A 25,013-nucleotide genomic window follows, 5' to 3' on the forward strand; every position below is an offset into this window, starting at 1 on the left:
ACACACTGTCAAACTGAGAAATTGAGCAAAGCATGAAGCAAACCCAAAGCAAGATGAAAGATAAAAAGATATGACGGTTTGCCATAATCTTCAACAGCACATCAGTCTCCCATGGACAGGAACAATCTCTGGGAACATCTAACGTAGAGACCGAGGATGGTGTGAATGAATAAAAGCGAAAGGAATGAATAGTGATGAACTGAATAATGTACAACAATGCTACCCTGAATAAAAATATGGATTGCAGGTTTTAAATGACGATGTCAAAAATTTTGAGTCAAGTTTTGGGATTTTCCCAGAAAATTTGGCTGAAAAAGTCTCACACTGTTCCAGTTCTTTGGGAACTAAAACCAAATTTAACATAGCTACAATAGTTTGCTTCAGAGGAGAAAAATGGTTCAGTAGTATGTTAATTGGTACAAAAAAGCAATTTACCCAAAACAGTTGTGTGGTGTGGATTAGCTCTTCGTAGAGCCCGTCTGCACCTCAAATGTATTCACCCTGCTGGATATTTCATCCTTTTGTTGCTTTTACAAATCAGTAATGATTAACAAAATCTGGCTTTTTTACAAAAATAAATACAAAAAAAATCATTTAATGTCCAAGTAGACACTGACTCCTACAAAAATGATGACAAATAAAAATATGCAACCTAAAATAAGATTGAATAAGTGATTTCTAATTTATCCAGTCAACATTTTTGTTGATCGTGATTTATTTGTAACAACAATAAAAAGAGACATCCAAGGGAGTAATTACTTTTTACAAGAACTGTAACAGAAAAAGCAACCCATTTTAATCTCTTAGTTTCTTTTTTGTTTTTATAAATGGGTTTATACTCCCTGAACATGGACATCAGTTGTTGTTGTTTTAGTGAAAGAAATAGCTCTTGTAATTTCTTAATTAAGAAATGTATTTGGCAAGAAAAGATTCTCACAGTCACTGAAACCAGAAGGGGTGAACAAAAGAGGACTATGATGTTAGGATGTACTTTTCATAAGGGGGTTAAAACAAAATGAAACAAATTGTTCAAAAGTTAGGGATTCATATTCAGAGGTGAGGAGCCTTGAGTTTCTGAAAACACTGTGTACATGTTAGTGTAAGATACCTTGTAGCGCATCTTGGGGCAGGAGTGGACGTAGAAGCCCAGGTAGTAGTAGCACAGCTTGGTGGACTGTTTCTGCAGTTTCCTTGTGAAAGCAATCTCCCTGTAAGGGGGAGACATAAAAACAGAGTTTGTAAAAACAGTTTTGCAGGAAAAAGCTGCACAGAGATTAATCTTAATTTATTAAACAAAATGTTTTATTTTTTGCATATTGTATTTTCTGAACGATATTAAAATGACCCACATATATGTTTGTGCCTGAAAATGTTAACAGATGATATTAAGATAACAGAAAAAAATAAATGGAGGTATACACCAAGGCTCAGGTCTTGTTCCATGTATTTTTAGTTGATATATAAATGATGTTACCTGCACATGTTCATGTATTCCCTGATCTCTGTCTCACTTAAAATAATGTTGAACCTCTTGTTCAAAAGAAGCATATGCAACTATCAAGCTCCAAGAGATGAAATATAATTGAGAGATTTGGATCTTGGTTAGGAAGCCTATTGAATCATATCACTGTCAACAAATTTTGACATTTTCTTACAATTTTCAAGCTTCGAACTATTTTAAATAATTTTTATGACAAGTTCCTCAGGTGCTCCATGAACCTTTGGTCTGACTTACTGGTTCAGTAACACATGGAGTATCAAGTGAGAATTGTAAGATGGCTTTATGTACAAACCCTCTGAGACAAACAGACTTCCTTACATGATGAGTCAACAGGTGGACCTGTAAAATTAAAACTTCTATAACTTTTACTGCCTCCATTTTGATTAAATCTGAAACAGTTTCTTAAACTGGACCAAATGTTAAGTCATGAAAAGTCACAAGCATCTTCTATTGAATTTCATGGCAATTTAATACCAACTTACTTTGCATTAATCCTGATGAATGTTTTGTTTTTACTGTTTATATTTGCATTTTAAACCTTGAACAAAATTTGCTGCGTTTTATGTAACCAAAAGCCCAACTAGGGACATGAACTGCAAATTAGCTCATGCTATAAATATTCAAGTGTGATATAACCCAACTTAACATTTGCCTCTGTAGAAATAAGCGAGTAAAAAAAAAAACTGTATGAATAACTGCATGATTGTTTTTATGTACATTTGAAAAGCAAGAAAAATACATTTAATTGTAGTACACCTTAATGTACCCCAATTGTTAAGAAAGAAAAATTACATTTTCTTAAAAATTAATCTATGAAGCATTTATATTCGAATAAATTAGAAAACTGAAGTGGTTCTAGCAGCTTTGACCACTATCAAAGCTCAGGAAGTAAACACCCATTGCTTTTCTTGGACTCATCTCATCATGGAAAAACAACCGCCTTTCCTCTACCAGCATTAACCCCTCAGGTGGAGAAAAGGAACTGAAGAGAGTGTGTAGAATAAAGATTAAGAACCTGCAGGATTTATGCACCACTTTCAAATACAGTAAATGTCTTGCCTGCTTTATTTTTCCACAATAGCTTCCTCCTTAATTGCATCCTTTTACTCAAAGTCTTTTCCCTCTTTCCTTTAGCCATTTCCTCTCCTCTTCCATACCTAAATTCAAGCTTCTCTTTTTGCTCCCTTTTTTGTTTCTCTCTTCCTTCCAGTGCTCTGTGCTTCACCCACTAAAATAAAGGGGGAGTGCTCCCTTTTCTTACGATGCTTAAGAGACAGAGAACGAGGCCTTAAAATAAAATAGATGCACTGAAAAATAACACTTGGGACAAAGGAAGCCAGAGAGAAAGGAGGGGGAGACACAGGGAGCAAGAGAGCAGGAGGAGAATATAAAAGAGGAGGGTCAAGAAAGAGAAAGGGATGGAGAAGAGAGGCAGAGAGAGCGAGGTGCTAGAAGGTCACCCGCTTTCTGCCAGGTTCCTGGGTTCCCATCCCCTTACTACAAAAGGGCCCGGCAGGCCTGAATTAGAGGAGGGGGGTCAAGAGAGGGGAGGCGCCCATTCACAAAAAGCCATGTTTCCCCCTTTACTTGAGGCCTTCACACCCCCACCTCCAGCCCCATGGCAGCAGCTTGAGTCTGCCATTATCCCCTCTTCAGCCATCTGACACTCCAGCACAAGCCAATTATCAAGGCCTCTGCTCCTGCACAGCTTCCCTCATACTGATGTGCATATGCACACAAAGGGCCTAAAACAGTGCATACCACTAGGAGCTGGCTCCAGATCTGCAGTGCATGCAAAAGCATTTCCTTCTGAAAACTCTAAAATATGATTTTTCTGCTTGCTGAATCTGGATCATAAAGCGAGAAAAGAGGAATTGGAAAGCACACAGAGGCTATTATAAACATATCAGTAATTACACTGGAGTCAGTATATCACAAAGTTGTTTTGCCCAAATGGAAGCTGTTCTAAATTTAGTTTTAAAAAGTGAATTTTGCTTTAAAATGACATGTCTTTTAAAACACAGCATTGTTTCATGCCACAAGAACTTCAATAAAGGACTTTTTGTTTCTGCTCTTCTCTGTGTCCATTAGGCCTGGAATATAGCAAGCGAAGCTTGTACACATGAAAGGTCTCAGTGTCCCCCCCTTCTGTTTCACAACTGAATTACATGTAAAAAAAAAGAAAAAAAAAAGAAAAACAGATCAAATGAACAAGAGCACAGCTGACACAGAATATGATTACAGGATAAATAAGCATTTTCTTTGATGAACACCTTTAGCAATTTTTAAATGCTGAGTCAGACAGTATTACAACATCTGGATAACAATTACTGTGACTGCACAGATTCTACACAAGTTTTCACCCCCTTTTACCCAAAAACTTGATGTTATGGATGGTTGATGTTATATACAAAATTCAGTGCAATTACTTGCTTCAAGATGTTGCCTAATTAGTAAATAGAGCCCACCTGAGAACAATTCAATCTCAGTAAAATACATCTCTCAGTCAGTGCACTTCTTAACCTGTCATGTGAAAATGGAAAAGACTATGACACTACTGAAAATCCACCTAATCTGAAAGGAGGGAAAGAAGTGGATCAGACACAGAAACAGTCAATGGTAATTATGGAGTAGCTGCAAAGATCCACAGCTCAGGTGAAGAATCTGCCACTGGAATAAATATTAGACACACATTCCACAAATCTGACCTTTGTGAAAGAGTGGCAAGAAAAAATGTCCCGTTTTCATTTCCTTAAGCCATTAATTTGACACAGCAAACATAAAGAAGGTGCTTCTCTGATCAGATGAGACCAAAGTTCAACTGCTTGGTATACATTCAAAATGCTATGGGTGGAAAGACCTAACACTGCACATCATGTGCTAATAAGACTGCGGAGCATGGTAGCATCAGCACTATGCTGAACTGGAGGTTGGCCTCCAGCAGAACAGCCCTAAACATACAGCCAGAGTTACTATGCAAAGGTATGAATGAAAGAATATTCAGGTGTCAGAATGGCCCAATCAAAGTTCAGACATGAATCCATTTCAAACCGGTTTCTCCAAGACTTAGAAATTTGTGAATAGACCCAGCTGTAACTGCAGCAAAAAGATGGTTTAACAACATATTTAGTCATGGCGCTGAATAGTAAAAATCACACCACACTTTTCAGTTTTGTATATACAAAGAACTGCAAATCTAGAATTATTTTCCCTTTTTGCCACAAAAAGTGATAGTGATAGAAGTGATTGTACTATCACATGAAGTACAATCAAATTTGTGGTAATGTTAAAAAGTTCAAAGTGGTATGAATACTTTAGCAAGTCACACTTATGTATCTACTAGACTGGAAATGTGACACTGTGGCTGACTGAAAGAAGGGACAGAGCAGACTCTGCTTCTCAGATCAATGGCAAAGATGGAGGCTTTTATCAGATTGATGAATCATCAGTGTTAAACCGCTAAACTAAAGAAAACAGAGAAAAAGGCAGAAAAACCTCTGTAATGTACAGATGAAGCACTAATGTACATTCATTCTGAGGTGGTGTCAGCTGTGGGCTGACAACAGAGAATGAGTGTGTGTACATGGGCTTCCTCCAGAACATACTTAATTAGACTTTAATTAGTAAAAAGTGCTTTGGAGAACATGTAAATTCTGTGCAGCAGGTTGTAGACAGTCTGTAAGCCAAGCAGACTCGAGTGTCCAGAGCAGATCAAAAGCTCGGACTCTGGTGTCTGTAAACAAGGGGGAGGATTTCAGTCCCGCTGGCTCCCTCCTCCACACAGAGCTGTCTGTGTTACTCTTAGACTCAGGCTCTTAAAATAATAAGTGATGGGAGACTGTGAGCTTAGGATGACCAGGGAGTTCCCTCTATTCAGGCAGCAGCAAATATTTTGACCTCTGCTGCGCTGATTTAGTGCAAGATTACATCTGTACCTATGCCCAGACACCCAAAGCTCACACTGCAACACCTGAAAATGACGCACACATACCTCTGTCTTCGACCTCTGAGAATAAATATTTTAAAAAGTCTTTCTCACATTATTGAATTACATCTTACAGGAAATGCAGGATGTGCGTGCCTATAGGGTGTGATTGCGTTCTAATATTTCAGCTTGGAGGAGAGAGCTGTCGTCAGCTGAACCACAAACAGAGCACTGCCGCAACCAATCAACTCTGAAGAAAGGGCCTCTTTTTTGTTTTACCTAAAGCATAACAGAGCCTATGATGTGGGAAACAGTTCAACAGCTCAAATAGAAAGAGAAAAAATGTCAGCTGAGATGCAGCAGAGAGATCAACAAAAGAAGTTAATCGTCTACAATAGCTAGTGTTAAGTTTTTCCTCCGCAAGCAAAGATCTCTCTGTTGCCCAGGAATTACTGACCTGAGAGCAGAGTAGGACCCTAAAGACAGCGATGTAAAGTCTGGGTGGTAGTAAAGGTAGACAGAAGACACACATGCAGGCAAGATGTCAATCACTCCCACGGCTACGATGCGTCCATCCAGCCAGTACTGTTGGTGGAAGGAGCCGTATCCCATCTCCGGTCCATCTGGAGAATGTTCTGCCTGTAGAAATAGTAACAAATAAATAACAAAACAGGAACAAAGGAAATGAATAAATTAATGGAAATAATTTAGGGTCACTGTCCTGCTAGACAATGAACCTCTATCAGTCCTTTATAACAAAAAAAAATGTTTTTAAGGATTTTTCTCCACCCAACATGACCAGCTTCCCTGTTCTTGCTGAAGAAAAGCATCCACATAGCATAGAAATGCCACCATGTTTCACAGGTGGCTTGTTCAGGAATGTGCAAATAGTAACAATAACTGTCAAGTTACAAATAATTCATTCTGAGCTGTGAATCTCTGCAGCTCCTCCTGAGTTACCATGGTTGCTTCTCTGGTTAATGCTCTCTTTGCTCATATTTGTATGTCTGCAGCTGAGCCATAATCTTTCCAATGAGATATTGAAGGCTTAGGATATTGACTACCTAACTCTACTTTGAATTTTCCACAACTTGACATGACCTGCCTGGTGTGGTCTTAATGATGCCATTCACAAGCTGCATGTGCCCTGACATTGTCTATGTTCACTATATTAAAACCACCAAAATACATTGAATTTTGTGGTTATAATGCAGCAAAATGTAAAAAACAAAGCTCCAGTTATATCTTAAATATATATTCACACAACTGTATAATGGTGTATTATAACTGCTGTATTTCTCGGCCAAGTCTTGTGCATTATGAGTGGGTGTGTACAGTAGCCCCCTATTTAGCCTGCTAATGGTTCCCAAATGTGGAGTGAAAGCTGGAGCAAGGAGGGGTTGAGGCTGGGTGACGTGAAGGACTGACCACAGAAACTCTCCAGGAGAGGACTTTTTAATAAAAGAACCTGCGTGAGCAAAACCCATTCCACCAAGCGGTTGTGGCATGCTGCCAAGCTTTCTACTATATATCTGCGTCCGCTCATTCCATGTGGCACCGAAGAATGTGGGTGTAGGTGTGCACCCACGAGTTCGAGTCTATCCTATTAACGAAATGCTTATGTTTTTCACAGACACACTGTTTTTCATAAGAATCTGCATGCTGGGTTTTTCAATCAAACTACTTTTGCGCTTTTATCCCTACGGCTTATGACCAGAGGCTTGGGGTTAGGGTTAAAAGTCATGTTAAGTTGGAGTATTTATGTATGTGTACGGGTGTGTGTGTGTGTGTGTGTGTGTGTGTGCAAGTCTTTCTTCAGTGCACTAGTAACAGGATCCTGCTCCTGAGCCAACATTCATCTGGACGCAGTTAAGCGGCAGACACTGCCAGTTATCACAACACAGAGAGAGCTGGCTGAGTAATCCAGGGATCTGCTGGGGCCACATTCTGACCAAATTAAACCTGACCAAACAGAAATAAGGCACATAGACTGAAATACACAGTCCCAGCAGAGCTGATGGTTTTCTTAGATGTAGCCGGTCACTCAAAATCAGACACGGGTCTGATCACCTTTATAACACCATTCACACCAGAGTCAGACACAACTATCTGTTTATAGAGCAGCTTGTTATTTCCAGCCAACAGTTGCTCCAAAAACACTGGAGTCTTTGTCAGAGGCCCCACTCGGTCATTTACAAGCTCTTAGTAATGGAAAATAACACAAAATGGTTTGTTTTACCTCACCTGGAGTACCCCACCCCATCATTGTGAACAATGATGTGTTTGAGCCTGAATGTTATTATGAATCATGCACCGTCCACTTCAGATCTCATCTGACTGACCTGTGTGCCACCTCAGACGACAGCTTAATGGTCATGTCCTTGCCACTGTGACAACAATCTCAACATTCCCTTGAACACTTCAAACCACCTGCCAGCTTTCCCAGTAGCCCCAAATCGCTCACATATGGCCGAAACACAAGGACATGTGGAAAGCATGCAGAACAGAGCGAAGAGGTGGGTGAACACCATGATGGTTTCAACCTTTTGATTGTTTCTGAAGTAACGTTTAGTTAACACTATGAAATTTAAAAAAACTTTGAAAGTGATAGTATTTAATTCAGCTCTGTGCAGTTACAGTGCTTAGTATCGTCTCCATCTTTATCTACAAGCAACCTGGCCATCGCCTTCCTATGCAATTTCACTCAATTCTCATCTCCCATCAGTGATTTGTTTGAGCTCTCTCCTATTTCACTGGATTCCTTCAGTAGAATTAGCAAACAGAAGAATAAGTTGTGAACAATGATGTTGATTTTCTGCAGTGTTTTAGAATTGTGGTCTGTCTGTAGTTTTAGGAATGTCTTGTGTGTCTCTATGCTGTTGTAGTTACATTTATAATTTTAGAACAGCCTGCTGTATGGTAAACAATGGCTTTGTTGGCAGCTGGAACACTTTAGATCATGCAAAGTTTAGAAACCACAGGTAAAGTTTAAAACTTAAAGAGGTCTTTATGCCTAAATAAACAGTGAAATGAATGCTTTTAAAGTTTGCGATTTTTAGCTAAACACAAAAGGTTGTATGTTTAAATTTAATGGAGTATGTCAAAGCATACAACCAATAAAACCAATAAAAAGAAAACTTTATTTTTAGATATTTGAATTTTTATGTTACAGAAAGTAGGGTCATAATTTACAAATGTTTCCATATTTAATTTTATTTTTCATACAGGGTGGCTGTATGCTTGTCAAAGATCTTGTGGAACTAATTTCTTACTTCAAATACAGTAAATACTTTTATTTCTTACTGGGGTTTTAGGCCAGGCCCCACAAAAGTTCCACAAAAACAGAGGATCTCACAGAACAAACCACTAAGAATGTGATGAATCATCTACCAACCATAGTATTAAGAGCTCAGACAGACAAATTAAGAAAAAGCTTAGGATAGGGAGCACATAATGCAGGCGTTTGAGTTCAGTCCAGCTAATAAAATTTAAGCCACCTCCAGCTTTGCAAAACTCAGCATGACTACTCCTCATTATATTTGAGAGTTGCCACTGTTCCTCTCATGGCACTAATGTAAATGTGCTGCGAAAAGAGAGGAAGGAAAGATCCAGGTGAGGTTAAAAACCTAGATTTTACCATGAATCCTTTACAATTCAGAATAAATGAAACGGCAACAAATAAACACACAGGTCAGACAGCTGCAGCTGCATTTGTAGCTATGCAGTTTTTCCAAACACTTTAGAGATGCAGGTTTACATGTGAGCTAAACCACACGGTTTGGAGGTCCATGTGGAGAGAGTCTGTGTGTATGTGTGTGTGCTCTAATAGCTCTCAGATTAGAGACAGATGGAGAACAACACGCAGAACAGTGCAGATTTTTATGCATGATAACTCAACACTTGGAGAGGAACAGGAGGAGACAGAGAAGGAGATCATCGAAAGTAATAAAACCAAGTTGTGCAAGAGGAGGCAAAATGAAAAGGAGATGGCCATTTGGAAGGGAAGAGACAGTCCAGGCAGAAAAATGTGTTAGGCAGCGTGCCACTGCGTGAACACGTATACGTATGTGTGCTGAACTGTGTAATTCAGAGTGCCTGGTCGCCAGCTTTGACGAGGTGATAAAAGCTTGTTTCCTATAAACACTAATGATGTTCATTAGTGAAGACCTGAGGAGCCACACGGGACAAAACGGAGTGACTGTGTTTGTGTCCGTCTGTTTGAATGTGCTTCTGGACGTCAAACCCATTAAAGTGGCTCCAATAAGTACCCGTCTTGGGGTCTAATTGTTGCTGTAATTGTCCTGACCCAACAGGGCCACTGGTGTTTCTCAATGACGGAGCTCACCGGGTCTGTGGTGTGTTCATATCCCGCAGTGAAAACACAGAAGCTTAAAACTAAGTGCCTTTTAGTAATTTTCATTTATTTTAAATAATCTAAATAGCTACCTTTTAAAACAAGTAAGATTTTAATCATAAATTGACCTTAGAAGCAGACATGGGATCTTTTTGGTGCGTAAAGATTGAGCTTCTTGGTCACAATTACAAGTATATTTGAAAGAATTGAGGTAAGACTTTCAAATGTAAAAACATTGCACAAACTGTCAAAAATAGTGATGGTTGCATTATGCTGAGGTTGTGTTTCACTGCCAATGGTTATGATTAACTGCATAAAGAAAACAGAATAATGATGGAGGGACTACCTCCAAATTCTTCAACATCCCGTTACACAAGCAGTTACATGGTTGAAACTTGGACACAATTGAGTGTTCCAGTAGGACATTTATCTCAAACACACAAAAACTGGTTTAAGAAAGGATAGAGCATGTTGACATCAAGTTTTTAGAGTAACCTTCACACAGCCCTGACTTCAAAATTGTTGAAAATTTATAGGCCATGATAAAAATACTGGCTAAGAAAACCTAACAATTTCAATGAACTCGACCAATTCTTGTCAAATACCCCAAAAAATTATGCTAGAGGGTTGGTGATTGCTACCATTTTTGTCTGGTTACTCTGCAACTTGCTAAATGATATTCATATAAGTATGCGAGTTGGGTGTGTATCTTTGAGGGTGTGTTTATACTTTGTCTCTTTGGATTAGAGAAAATTCATCATAAACTCAAAGTTTTAGACTCAATTAAAATTTTTAAAAGTAATTAAAGTTGTCTGTGGTATATTAATTCCACAGACACAGGGAGAAGAAGAATTAAAATGCGTCTTCAAAAGCCCTAAATTAATATTATCTTCTTGCTGACTACAGTAGACTGCTAGTATTTCCAACTATAACATTTTTGGCTAAAATCCTCATATACTTGAGACCCCCAAATAGGAATGCTAATAACTGCCTATTTTAATAGTTCAAACTACAAATATACCTTAAAATGCATTAATATAGACAGTCGAAAATGTCTTAACACTACACCAGAAGCTAACATCCATGGACTTCCTTATCTCCGCTCTTGGGGATACCGACAATGCACACGAAATGCCATTGCATTTTGGCAAGGTATTTCAGCTCCTCAAGCTCCATTTTCTTTCAAATACTTTAAATATGCTCTATGAAAACATCTGCAAATAGGCCAACTTCAGAAACTAAATTGGAGCTATGTTTCACAGAAAAATCTAAGAATACTGAACTGTGAACAGGTCAACTGTATGAGTGTATGTAAAATTCTCACTGGCAATGTAAGGCTTGAAACTGATGGCCATAAAAATTGATGCATTTCTTCATAATTTATGTCTCACAATATAACGTAATGGTAGTGGTATGGTAGTGATTCTGCTCTTTCTGTAAAAGAGCAAAATCTGCTCTGAGGTCCTCAAGTTGAGTGCAGTAGTACTTGTGCAATCTGGAGACCACATTTCTCAGTTTTCCTTCCCCCCTCTACTTAGGTGAGACTAAAGTAACCCCCCAAATATGCAAAAGAATCCCCTTCTTGAATATCTTAACCCCACTCAATCCAGCTGAAGGATCATTGGCGGAGAGCGAGCAAAGGGAACATACAGTATGTGGTAGACCAGGAAAACTGGTGAACAGTTGTTTTCATTAGGATATTTCTGTTTTTAATTGAGATTTGTAAGACCATAAAAAGTCTTTAATCTTGGAGCAAATCCTTCCAGATAACGTATATGGACAAACACAAACATTTTGAAAAAGGTTTTGTTTAACTGTCAACAAGTTAAAGAAAATACATACCTCTAGTGGTGAATCACAAAGAAATCTCCGGAACTGTGGAGGGAACGGAGAGAGAAGATAGAAACTGTTAGTTTTCTGGGTCACCAACTCTTTTCAATAGGCACAAATGAAAACCATACACATCTCCTTTGCCGTCTTATATTGTTTATCCGTTTCCATTTTCTCCTGGCTTAGCCATCACAGAACCTTCCATTCTGTACAGGCATAAAAGAAGCCTTTATTTACACAAATGAAAACATTTACCCTTTCGGCCAAGGCTTGCAGTCTAGGAGAGGACACAATGACAGCTAAAATAAGCAGCGCTGCCAACGTCAGAAATCCATCTCTCAACGTACGTTAAAACGCACAGCAGATATCAATTACAGTGGGGGTCTCTGTGTTTGGAAATAAGCATCTTTGGTCTATTATCTATAATATTTCCTGTACTTCTTTTTAGCTGAGGAATTGAGAGTGGTGTGTTTACAGTAGTGTTGGCCTTTGGGCAGGAAAACAAATTCTGCCTCCTTCAAGATTATCCGTTCCAAAACTAGAAATATAGCAGTGATGGACAGTTTTCACTTTTATACTGTCGCACTCCATTTCACAAACACGTACGTGACTCTTATTTGCTTATTTTCATAATCTAAAGTTTGATGTGTGTTGCGCAGGTCTCACAAAAACAACAATAAAAATATAAAACACACAGACACAAAGGCTGCAGATAAGAGTTTTAAAACAGGAGGCATAATTTATGCTGGGTTTCATATTGTCCAAAGCTGTTTCACACACTAAGAGGTTACATAATGACTAAGTTTATGTACTGCCAAAATCCCCAACTCTTCCAAAAGAGAGAACGTTCCTCCATTTGTTGGCCACAGCTGTTGTGAGCACCAATGACATTAAACAAACTTTATTAGTTACTGCTAAGAGCTTATGCTATTGTCACAGTTTTAAATCATTTGACATTGGTCCATACATGAAGGAATGAAGCACATTTTGCACAAATTTAGATATTGCTACTTCATATGCATGTAGTAATTGGAAAATTAAGTGTGCAACTTTGTCAAGACTGAGTGTCTTTTTGTGCCACTGCTAGCTTGTTTCTTTATCCACAACTAATAGCCCTAAATTATCTTGGGCTGCAACTTCAATGTTCTATACATGAGTGAACCCAAGAGGTCAAGCCATCATTAGATAAACTAATCACTAAACAGGTTTAAGTCTCCTGTTGTGCCAGATACTGCAAGAATACTGTATGTCAACTTTTTTTTATAGCTGGAATATTTCCAAAACTACAACAATACACTTTGACTATTCTAAACTCTACAGGCGCAAACTACAAATCACAACAAACTAAATCCTCTCACCTTAAATGTAAGTTTTGAAAGCCATTTAAAGTGTGAGAAGCAAAGATGAAACTAAAAATGCTACACAGTGCCTTTACACGCAACTTCAATGTGTACCACATTAAAAAGACAACAAATGAAAGACTGCTTAAATATAAGACAAATATGATTATAATCTGAATTTGCTGTACATTAATTTACCAAATATGTCATCCATGAAAAGTAATTGGCATATTTGTCACATTATTAAACAATGGAATTAACTGGTGCTTTGATAATGTGCATACAAGTCTAATAAAAAACATGCTCCAAACAACTACTTTTTGAAATGTGGAAACTAATTCTATTGAGTCAGCTTTGCTGGTGTGCAGAAGACCTCATCAAGATGCAAGTAAAGTGCAATTTTCCACTCCTCGCTCTGCCAGTCAAATTACTAACTGTAAAACTTCCAATGTGCAGTATAGCTGAAAGGCACAAACAAAACATTTGTTAAAACTGGGGGGAAAAAGGCTGGTTTACCAACAGAAAAACAGCTGCAGTTATTAGATGACATCATTTATTGGGGCCTTGCAAAATTAATGGCTGCTGTATGTGTGTGAGTGAGACAGAAATACCAAAAAATAATTTGTGGTTGAATACTGTACCGTTTAGTAAGCCACAGCCTAAACGTTAACTATGCATTTAAAACTTTTAATGCATCCAAATGGATACGTGGAATGTGCCTCAGCTCTGAACACGTTTTCTCAGTCTCTCCTCCTCCTCCTCCTTATACCACTTGCAAGGTTAACCCAGATATGCAAATCTACACCGTCACAGTCACTGCAAGATATGAAGTTTATGCAAAGGCAAAGTCAACTGGCATGGAGGAAGAAAAGAAGGATTTCTGCATAACTTTAATAGCACCACCTTTTTTTCTCTGATCAGATACAGAGTAAATCCATGAAGCTGCAGATGGAACATCCTCATGTGCATCCACACATGGAGTCCATCTCTTCCTTCTCAACTCTCCCTTTCTTACAGTAAACACCCATCTGTGTACAATTAAAGCTTGCAAGCAGCCATTGCAAGCACACACGGTTGTGTTCTTGCACACATACAGTACATTTAAACAAACACATCTGCTTCAGCCTAATTGCTACTTCAACCTCTCTCATCAGCGTGATCTTTGTACAGTCAAACTGCTGCACTTATAAGTGACAATATGCCTGTACCAGTTATGTACAGGCATAAGTAGAACAACTAGTTATGCCAGTACAATTTGTTAATATTTTGTTCTCTTTGGTTACAGCTTTGCTTAACGTATATACAAATAAGTTACAGAGACTTGTAATATCATGCAAAGCTCAGCGTGGTAAAAACAAACCAGTGTAGAGTTACAGTGGAAACTTGGTTGCTGAGTTCTGCTGAATGTCCTTATTGTGCACCAAGATGTTGCAAATAGTTATTTTACTAATTTTTCCAAATCCTCACCAGGCATTATTTCAGGAGTTTTTGTTTACATCAAATGCAGATGTAGCAGGATTTGTTTTTCTGACAATGATTCCCACATGTGCAGGTACTGAAAGTCACGGCTCAGTGAAACAGTTAAGACCAATAAGCAACTTACTGTTTGCCTTAATGTGTGCATGCATGACTATCTAAATAATTGCTGGTATGTGCTTCAATTCTGTCAGGAAACTAAAATTAGATGAAGAGGAAATTTTTTTGGCTATTTTCCAATCATGCTTTGCCAGGAAATGCATACATCCTTATACAAACAAAGCACTTCCCCCTGTTAGGATCTTATAATCTCTAAAGATTGAAAACTTTTGGGTAGGGTTAACTTCACTCAGCATGAACACATAGTTTTTTTATTGTCGACTGGCCCAGAACCATATTAATTGTAACCAAAACGTTGTACAAAATGAGACCAATTCTACAATAAATACTAAGCAAGCAAGAAGAGGACTGAGCGGTTATCAAAAGGCATTGCGGAAAATATAAAGACTTGTTTTATGCCAACTTTTCCAGACTCCAATAACCAGAATTCTCTGACTATTTTAACAAGACTGAAAATCCAAAACTATGGCAGATATTTGATTTATTTATCCACTTTACTTGTGAATAAAAGCAAACCAAAAAAACTGTGAAACATTTCTATCATTTTCCAGACTGCGTACAAATCCTGATAAGCTCTCCATCTCAAAAAAAAAGGAAAAATTGGACTTTGATGAGTCAAAAAATAAAATCTGTAGATTTTGTAAAACATTGTAAAAAAAAAAAGAAAAAAAATCTCTTTGCGTGGCAACCATAACGGATCAAACTGTACAAATTAATAACAGAGCTCAAACAGAAAAACAGCAGGTTTGCATGTTAAGCCAGCATTTTATTCTTACAGTCTGTTTTGTTTTAGTCCGTCTTATTTGTTACATTCCAGTTTTACAGCAGGAAGACTTGCAAACACAAATCTGAAGCTCTGCCTTTACCATTTCTGCAGTGACCTTAGGAAAGCAGCATCAGATTTGTATTAACATGCAAAACACATCCCAAAGAACAACAAAACACATGCATGCACTTGCAGCAGCATTTGTTGCTTCTATTTACTTAAAACTTATTTCATAATCAAAAACATAGACTTATAAAAATATTCCAACAGCAACATTTGAGATTTCTAAAAATGACTTTGATATAGTTTACGTTCCTCACCTCCACGGAGTAATTAGAAGTCCACACATCATTTAATTGATTTATTCAATATTTTCACTAATACTAGCTTATATTATTGACATATTGGAATGCAAACACTTCGAAACAATTATTCCCAACTTGAGTGAGTAGCTTTAAATGCTGCATTTGCAAAGCAACCAGTTACTCGTATTGCATTTAAAAAAAAGTTTTTCAAAGACTTAAAATGAGAGATTACTGAAACAAAATACTGGGAATATCCAAGAACTAAAAAATGCAAAGCAAAGTACCACCACAAAACTCCATCCTTGGTTGGATACAACCTCCCTAACAGGGCCATTCTCTGTCATAAATTTACCTCACTAACCTAGTTCGAACCTGGTTCCTACAGATGAAGGAACTGGGTAAAAGAACTAATCTACAAAACTACCCTGATTCTTGGAAAAATATTCCTGCAGTGCAAACACACCTTAAAACCTATACATGTCCCATTGAAAGTGGGTTAATAGTACGTAAACAGAATGAATGAATAGTCCCCTATAAAAGCTACACCTGTGGCATATAAAAGAATACGTTTTCTTTAAAGCGAAATTAACCCAACCATAATTCACCCCATACTTTTACAAACCTCTATATTCATAACATATCCAGCGTGGAAAACCAATTAAAAAAAAAAAAATCTGTGCAAAAAACCTCCAGGGAGCAGAGTCACTGATGCAGTTCCACACCTTTATGTTACATATATATCGAGCTGCAGCTATTCACACATAGTACCTTTAAATAGAGTTAGTGCTTTGGCACCAGACAGGAATCTGACACGGTCTGCCCAATCTGACAGCCTTCATTATTTATTAATTATCTTACTTTTACAAGCTGTAGAATTTTGTATATTTACTTCAGCCTGCTGGCAGAAGGGTGGAGAAGGTTGTTTTTCCCCCCTAGAGGGATAAAAGGCCCACTTATGTTGGATGGGATTTCTGAATCTTGGACAAGCTTTTAGAATAATTTTACACTGTATAAATTATATTGTAACTTTCACGTTAAATAAGTTACAATATGGTTTTCTGTGTCTTAATTATATATCTAAGCTTTAGTAATGTGTTGACTGAAGCTTGAACTGTTTATTTAGTGACAGCCACATTTATTGTCCCTGATAAATATTTGTATAGGTCTCAACAGAAATTTAGATTTTACTTAGCATCAGAATTTTCTAAATTTAGAAAATTCTAAAATTATAAAATTTTAGAATTTTCCAAATTCTAAAAGAATTTAGAAAAGTGCAACTTTTGATTGAGTAAATTTTTGCAGTGGGGGACAATGTCAAATGTTAGGAAATTATTATTTTTCACAATATTATATGTTGCAATTATTAGTTCAACTGAAAATCCCGTCAAATTAAATGAAACTGAAACATTTTTCTAATTTAAACTTTGAAGTTTTTAGGAACTCATATCAGCATAAACTATTAATAAATAATCAATGTCTTATAAAGACAGTAGGATGGTAAAGACAGTAAAAAAATATTCATATAAAAAAAACTATGGTGTTCATAGCAACCATTAGAATATATTTACATACCAACTGGTTGTTCTAGAATGATGCTGAAAAAGCCATTATTCTCCTACCATCACAAACTTAGACATGTGGAAATTGATAAACCTTACCGAGACAAAAACTGGAAAAAAAAAAAAACATCCTAAGAAGGTCATGCATACAAAGGCAACAAAGGATGATTATGTGGAACTCTACCATACCTCAGGCCAAATCAACCTAAAAGTTATTCACCAGACACAAAACCAACCTGCTTCCATGCCTATCTCAGAACTAACTCCTATACCAAACATAGGGATTTTTTAAATACCATTTTAATAATAAATTGGCTGATGTAAAAAGTATGTTTCAAGATTAAGAGATTAATAAATTAATTGGTTTGTAAACATTTTTATGGTGTGATATCTGCAAGAAAGTGCTGAAGGTAAAGTCTCTAACCTTCTTCTTACCATCTTGTCAGCACAGACTGAACTTTTCATGACGAACATAATTCTGTACATAGATGGACCTAATTAAAGTGCCTGTTTATACCAACAATCTACAATGAAATACAAGTGAAAATAAAAATAAGGTAGCAGGATACTGTTAGAAGCATCCACAGTAACCTCCAATTAGGTGAGGGATATTAATCATGCAGTACCTCACTCTCTCTACATTCACTTGGGTCATCACCATGAATGGCCATCTGGTAGCGGGCGTACAGCGCCGCCGATTGTTGATACGACGCAGAGAACTGGGAGTCCTCAAAGTTCACCGGCACTAGCCTCACCTTCAAGCACAAGGCGTGGAGGAGACAAGGTGGAGGGAATTGGGGTTTATGAGGATTGACAATAAATTTGAAGACGAACAGTAAAGAAAGACGTTACAAAACAAACAAACAAGGATGAAGGGATGCTCAGTTAGCAAGCTTTGGCATCGTTAGATATGCAACAATGTGTTAGTGATTGAGCAAGGTGGTAATGCAGTTAGACTTATTTTAGTTAGCAAGTTTTGCACAAGGCAAACTTCTACAGAAGCTTGAAATCAAATTCTAAGAGACTGATGAGAAACTTGAGGATGAGGCTAGTGCACTACTCAGTTTTTCACTCAAATCGCTCGAAGAAACCCGCGACGCAATATGGTGTCGGTCCAGGACAGCAGAAATTTTTGGAGAGATCACTGCGGACAGACTGAAACATTCTCTTCTTTAATACCAGAGACCCCCATAATGACCATCAAAAAACATCAGGGTAAGTGTAGATGCACTCGGAAAGAAATTAAAACCTGATTGTAATTTGGATACAAAGGACTATTAAATAAAGGCACAAAGGTTAAGAGTTTTTAAGTTACTACCCTCATACAGAAACAGATTTAGACAAACACCACTCTCAACAAAGACTTTTTTTGTAGTTAAAAATATTATTTAATTTATTGAGTAAAAAAATATATCCAAACCAACTTGGCTGTGTGTGAACAACTAACTTCCCCGCTAAACATTAGCTGCAAGGGCCACCCCCTGGTTTGTAATAAATGGCAATTTGTTTTTATATGGCAGTAGAGGAATTTTGGCCAATTCTCATTTACAGTGTTTAAATTCAGCCCCTGTTAAAGCTGCTTGAGCTGGAACAGCCTGCTTAAGGGCATGCTGCCGCATCTCTATCAGATTTCAGTCAAAACTTTAACTAGGTCACTCCAAATCCTTTCAATATTTGGTCTAGCTGGTGCACTGTGGATCACCGTCATGCTGCATAACCTAAAACCAATTCATAAATTCATCAATTACTACAAATCATCCAGGTCCTGAAGAACCTGAAGCACCTACACCTTGGAACTCTCCAATGGATGCTATTTTTGGTCTCTTTATTGTTGTTGAATCATGAATGCTTATTTTAATGGAGGCAAGTGAAGCCTGCAGAGCTTTAGATGTTGTTCCAAGTTTACATGTGACCTCCTGCATGAGGCGTTGATATGTTGTTGGAGTAATTTTGAGAAGTCCTGATATACACATTGTTTAATGTTCAACTGTTTTCTGGAGTCTCGTCTTCTTAACTGCTTTGTAATCCTTTCCACATGTCAAATAATATCTTATCACTTCTTGAATTTCCTTAAACTTTATGTTGTTTGTTTCTCGATTCTTTTCGTTTTATTTTTATTTAAACTTTATTTAACCAGGAAAGTCCTTTAGAGGTTAAAAACCTCTTTTTCCAAAAGAGTCCTGGCAAATCTGCAGGGCAGGCAGTGGGTGTGGTAAATGAATTTGAGCTCAGCTTTTGTGGGCAACTGAATTTGTGAATTAACAAGGGGATTTACTATACTTTTACATTGGGCAAGGTTGGCTTGGATAGCTTTTTTTTCCTATTAGAAAAATCCACATTTAAAAACTGTTTCTTGTGTTCAGGTTATTTTTCCCCTAAAAATTGTCTTTCCTCTCACAAAAAAAAATTATTTTTCAATTAGAATTTCTAGAAAAGGTTTTTTAATTTTGCCGATTTCACCTTTTCAAATTTAAATCAAACATTTACATTTTGATAATTTGACGGGTCTGAACTTCTAATCTGTTAATACCAAAAGATAAATCTAGAGAGGAGATTCAAATGTATTGCTGAAACTGTCAAACCCTCTCTGTCCCTCCATCTCTGGGTAGATGAGGGTTGACCTATGCCCACCACCCGCTGACCTGGCTCTCGGAGGGTTTGTCAGGAGGATCCTTGTGAATGGCCATCTGGTAGAGTTTGTACACCTGGTAGGAGGCGTCGAAAGAGGCTTTGAACTGCTGGCTAGGGGGATTGGAGCGCACTAGCCTCACCTTCAAAAAGAATATCAGCAGACAAGGGTTAACTTCCACACAGAGAAATAAAGAGTGATGAAAAAAAAACATAAGAGGTTATTAAAAGGCAATAAAGGAAAAGCAAAAATAAAAAAGAAGGGAAAGTTTGAATGAACAGTTACAGGTAGCAGACTTAGCACATCTTTTATAGCTAATTCAACATTTGCAATGTGGAATTAAAGCATTTCATATTCAAAGTAGAAAATTGCAATGTAATTGTTTTTTGTACAGTCATTGTAAAAAGAAAGCAACCCCCTCTTTAAATTCTAGAGCATTACATATTTTCTATGGGGTAACATGAAGGATTTTTGCTGTGCATTTCTGACAAAATCTGATTTTTATGCCAACACATATCTTAATATTTCTAATAGAGTTTCCCTTAAGAACAGCTCACTGAAGTGTTATTCCATCATTAGTGTGTTAACTTTCTGTTTTACAACAACTCATTGATTAATCAGCTTTTGATGTAGTTTTATACATTTCCTCATTTTTAAGTTGTTTTGGTTAAAACCAACTACCAAACGCATAAGCATAAACATTTCCATTTCCATTTAATTGTGGGCAGATAGAACTTAAGAGAATAAGTACAATGTTTACATAGCATTAAACGCCAATACAGTCTCTCTATTTGGACTGTCAGGACAAACTCAGTTACATGATCAACCCAATGAATATGGTTTGCCAAATTGTATTACATACCATGTACAATAGGTAGTAAGACAGTGAGGAATTTGCAGACCTATCAATCACAGGTAGTGCAGTGAACCCCCAGTGTTCCAAAACCCCCTCTAAAAATGCTAATAAATGAGTATTTTAAAGTTCAAATACCAAATATGCTTTAACATGCATTTAATGCAGTGGAAACCATTTTGCAGCTGAGCCTATCATTTACAGTTTTTCTTATCTCCGCTCTTCAGGGTGCAGCCAGTCAATGCCAACGAAAGCGCCAACCATTAGCATGTCAAGTAGAATTGCACCTAGGTACTTCAGCTTCCATGCTGCATTTTTTTTTTTTTTTTACAGATATTTCCATTTTTACCACAGAAAAACCCAAAAATACTCAACCACAAATAGGCGGGAGTCCACTGTGCTCCAATAGCAGGCTCTATAGCAGTTCCTTTTAGAGAGGAACTCGGATACTGACACATTACCTGGACTGGTATCAGATATCAACTATTATTTTTGAGCCTGTTCATTTTTTATGATAAAAACTCTAGACCTGATAAAGAGGGAGGGCTTTCTTTTCAACTGGACTGTACATGACAGAAAATCATAAATAGAAAAAATGCATGAGCTCAACTCAGTGACTTCACCATGTTTTTCAGTTTTCAACTGAAATCAAAATAGGTTTGTATGAAACTGATGACGGCATGTGACCAACTGCTTACTAATAAGTTGACAAACATCAATTGAATTTATGCTGTACCTAGTGTCATATTTCTAAATTCAAAACTAAAACGATTAAGGAAAGGCAGTTACTTTAACAATAAGAACTAATTATCTGATCATGTTTCGCTGTGAATTTATTAAACTAAGGTAAATAAATATGTGTAAAGCTACTTATACAGCCTCTTTCAAAATAGGAGTTTACGGTGTCCTAAAGAAAATAAAAGCCAACATCAAAATAACAACCATGAGTCAAATAAACAATTTTTAAAAGGTGCATTTTACAATGTTTTTATGTTAAAGAGGTTACAATTGAGGCTATTAAAGTTATGTTGCCAAAATATATCAGCTCAACCCAATAATAGAGACATAGTAGTCTTGTTCTTTTGTTCATAGACCCATAGTCATAAAATGGAAGTTAATCCAGTAAAACTTTCAAACTAATGTTCTTTAAATAACTGGTTGAGATGAGTAATTTGGTTTAAAAAGAGCATTTTATAGGGAACTCCAAATAATATACACCACATTTTTGATTACATTTGTTTCCACAAGAAGCACTTTCAAATCAGAATGCATTATCATTTTAAAATCTGGTCCTGGAATAATAGATCCTAAAGTGGAGCATACTTTTGGGTAGGAGTGATCTGCAACAGAAAGCACAACCTTATAAGTCTCAAACAGATCAAATACATGAACATAATGTTCCATTTTAAAGCTTCAATGGGATAAGACCCTAATGTTGGACTTATAACCTCCATAAAAGAAGTTGCCAAACAATGAGTAATATTTTTTTACAGTCTATGATCTGCTAACATCCACAGCTTATTTTTTGTTTAATCAAAATTATTGGAGAGTTAAGAATTAGACTAAATAGAAAAGAAAAAGAAAATCAGGACAAGATTTGGAAAGAGAAGTGTCTGAGTGTTGCTTTCTCAACTTGCAGATCCCCTTTTTAATTAAGCGCCTCTTCGTTTGGAAGCTTTTGTTGGCCAGAGAGATGCTGCCATATGAATATCTGAGAAGAACAGGATGCAAAACTGAACATGAGGTTTGTTTTGCTTGGATAGAATACTGACTCTCTCATGTGAACACTTGCCATCTTCACCTTATAGCCAAACCAAAACATTAAGTCTACTGGACATAGAAGCCATATAATTAACTACATCCTTTACTCACATAATCCTAAACATTCATTATTATCAGTCAAAATTTACTTTACTGACAGGGAGAGGTTTTATTTTACAGTATCATATATGCTACTGTGAAACTGACGTTTTGTGTATGTATATGGCTGAATATAACAGAAAAAGCCCAGCTATAAATGATCAAAGACCGATTTATCAAAAGTGATCAAACTGCAAAGATAGTGGGCGGCTCAGAGGAGAATGCTGTGGAATGTTCCACAGTTTCCTTCAGAAGCTAAAAGATCTCTGATGTTGTTACACTGACCCCTGGTGGTGGAAATTAAAACCGCACCGGCTTTTAAGACCTGAAAACTGATAGGCTGATTGTAAATCTATATTTGTCCTTCCTGTTGCTGATTATGGATTTCGGTTTGTTATAAACTTAAAACCAATCATATAAATAAAAGCAATGACATCAACTTCTTTCTCAATATTTATTTTCCAAACAGTGTCCTCCACATTCATTTTTACTATTAGCTAAAAGCCTTAAGCCAAGGCCTTAAGTCAAATTCACATTATTCTACAGTAGAAACATTGCTGCCAAAAACTTTGATACATTTTCTGGAGACTTTTTTATTTTACTTTCCTTATCACCCTCCTTGAAAAATGAAAGTTTAAACATTAGTACAAAAAACTCTTCAAGGTCAAAGTTAGTTGAAAAGCAGTAAAATGAGTCACAGATCCAGAAAAATCAATTAAATTGATTAAAAACATATTTAATTTAGAGAAAGAAATCTAATATTGCTTCACTACATCTGATTTATACTGCTGTATTGATCATGTAAAAACCTCCATAAAGCCTTTAATTAACCTTCATTTGAGAAGCCTAACCTTGCACATTCATTTAGTGAAATTAAATGATTAGTGCAGGCAAACAGATGAATTCAATGTAGAAGCATTGATTGGAAAATGGCCTCACTGCCTACTTCGCTGCAGCATCTGGCTCTAAATCTGCTTCAGACCAAAACTGACGTTATGCTACCAACCTCGGTCGGAAGCCATTACCAGCCATCATTCTACATCAACATGCTTCCTCCTGAAAGTTTATTTCCATGTCTTTGCTTCGTGGTTCTGCTAAATATTGTGGTTTCAACATCATCTAAAGTTTCATCGGTCTCTGTGGTGTGCCTGTCGTTTTGTTGAATTCGATCTAGGAAGATCTGCTTTTTCCACTCAGCTATTGCTTCCGCGCAAATAAACACACGGTGAAGTCACTGTGGTCGAGGAAGAGGCTTTAACCAAAGAATGTCATTTCTTTACGAAAAATAAAGCTAAGTTTCAAAAACAAGCTGCTTTAAAAACTCTGCTCACCTCAAGGCGATCAGAGGAGTTGTCCTCTAAAGACTCGCTGATGAACTCCTCCAGTGTTTTGGGTTGGTTAGTATTGGCAGGCTTTGCTAGCGAGATTCCAGCACCATGTTGTCTTTTCTGGTCTTTCTGAAGACGACGCTCCTTTCTTAAATCTTTGGCCTTTCTGCAAGGCGGACGGCTAGGATCTGCTCCCAACCCTGTGCCAGAAGAGGAAGAATGATTGTCAAAACAAAACTAGAGTATGAGACTAGAACTGGAATTAGTCTTATGAACAGGTTCAGATGATTTTCCTGACCAGCCAGTTGGTCAGGAAAACAGACCAACTGGCCACTGCGATAACTGGCCAACAACCGATATCGGAGTGGAAGTTGGTACTGAAGGAGGAAAAGGATTTGCTTCATACAGATTTCTTGTATTTCTGAATTAATTTCAGTGTCAGGCAAAAATGTCATGGATATTTGCAGAACAGAGTTTTCAAAAGAGGATTTCACTTAAAGTAAAAAGCTATCCAGACACTAAGACCTAATTTCTTCTAGACCTGTAAAATCTAGAAACCACTGAAACAGAACCTAACATGAAGCATGCTAAAATATTTCCAAAAGTAACAAATCATCAAGAACAAATGAAAAACAAACTCATTGACATTTATCACTCTAAAAAGTGACACAAAGGCAGTGGATGACTTTCAGCTTGACCGATTCTGACTGGTAACTGAGTGGAAACACACACACAAAAGAAAAAAATCTAGATTTTCCAGTCTTAGCTGCCATCAACAGCAGCACTCTTCCATGTTGAAGTTGCTACCAAGTGAAGCAGATTCAAAGTTGCCTATTTTCTGTATCAGTGAGGTGTGGCAGCTACTTAATAGGAAACAGCATGTTGGCTGTTAATTTAGACTTCCATTATTCAACGAAGTGAGACTTCAGCAATTGCTCTTTTTAAGCATTTTGAGCTTTCAACCTCTGTTCATGGAACATCTTGAAGATCTTGGATTTGGAAATGTTGCCAAGCTTTAGGGAAATCTCAGTGTTAAGACAAGCGTTACGACCTGTAGAGAATACTCAGTGAGGCTGCTGTTTCCAATTACGATAGCTAAACAAGCTAACTATTAGCAAGGTGCTAAAAACAGTTTAAAATCTCAAGACGGTCAACATTCTCTTTTTA

At 37.2% G+C, this 25,013-nt stretch overlaps 1 protein-coding gene across 5 annotated transcripts in view; it reads right to left on the reverse strand.

The window, feature by feature from the left end:
- The window catches only part of ate1 (arginyltransferase 1), a 59,608-nt gene that overhangs the window by 23,266 nt on the left and 11,329 nt on the right, over positions 1 to 25,013 (reverse strand). For 2 of the 5 annotated variants that reach the window (XM_032553416.1, XM_032553418.1), the window contains exons 6-10: positions 23,850 to 24,046; positions 19,819 to 19,947; positions 11,623 to 11,655; positions 5,884 to 6,065; positions 1,109 to 1,208 (exon numbers count right to left, since the gene is read on the reverse strand). In XM_032553416.1, coding sequence (XP_032409307.1) covers positions 1,109 to 1,208; positions 5,884 to 6,065; positions 11,623 to 11,655; positions 19,819 to 19,947; positions 23,850 to 24,046 — 641 coding nt within the window. Of the gene's footprint in view, positions 1 to 1,108; positions 1,209 to 5,883; positions 6,066 to 11,622; positions 11,656 to 17,802; positions 17,932 to 19,818; positions 19,948 to 23,849; positions 24,047 to 25,013 lie in introns of all 5 variants that reach the window. The other 3 variants (XM_032553420.1, XM_032553417.1, XM_032553419.1) reach the window with 3 other exon arrangements.

This window comes from Xiphophorus hellerii, chromosome 22, assembly GCF_003331165.1.
Source record: "Xiphophorus hellerii strain 12219 chromosome 22, Xiphophorus_hellerii-4.1, whole genome shotgun sequence".
Taxonomy (NCBI): domain Eukaryota; kingdom Metazoa; phylum Chordata; class Actinopteri; order Cyprinodontiformes; family Poeciliidae; genus Xiphophorus; species Xiphophorus hellerii.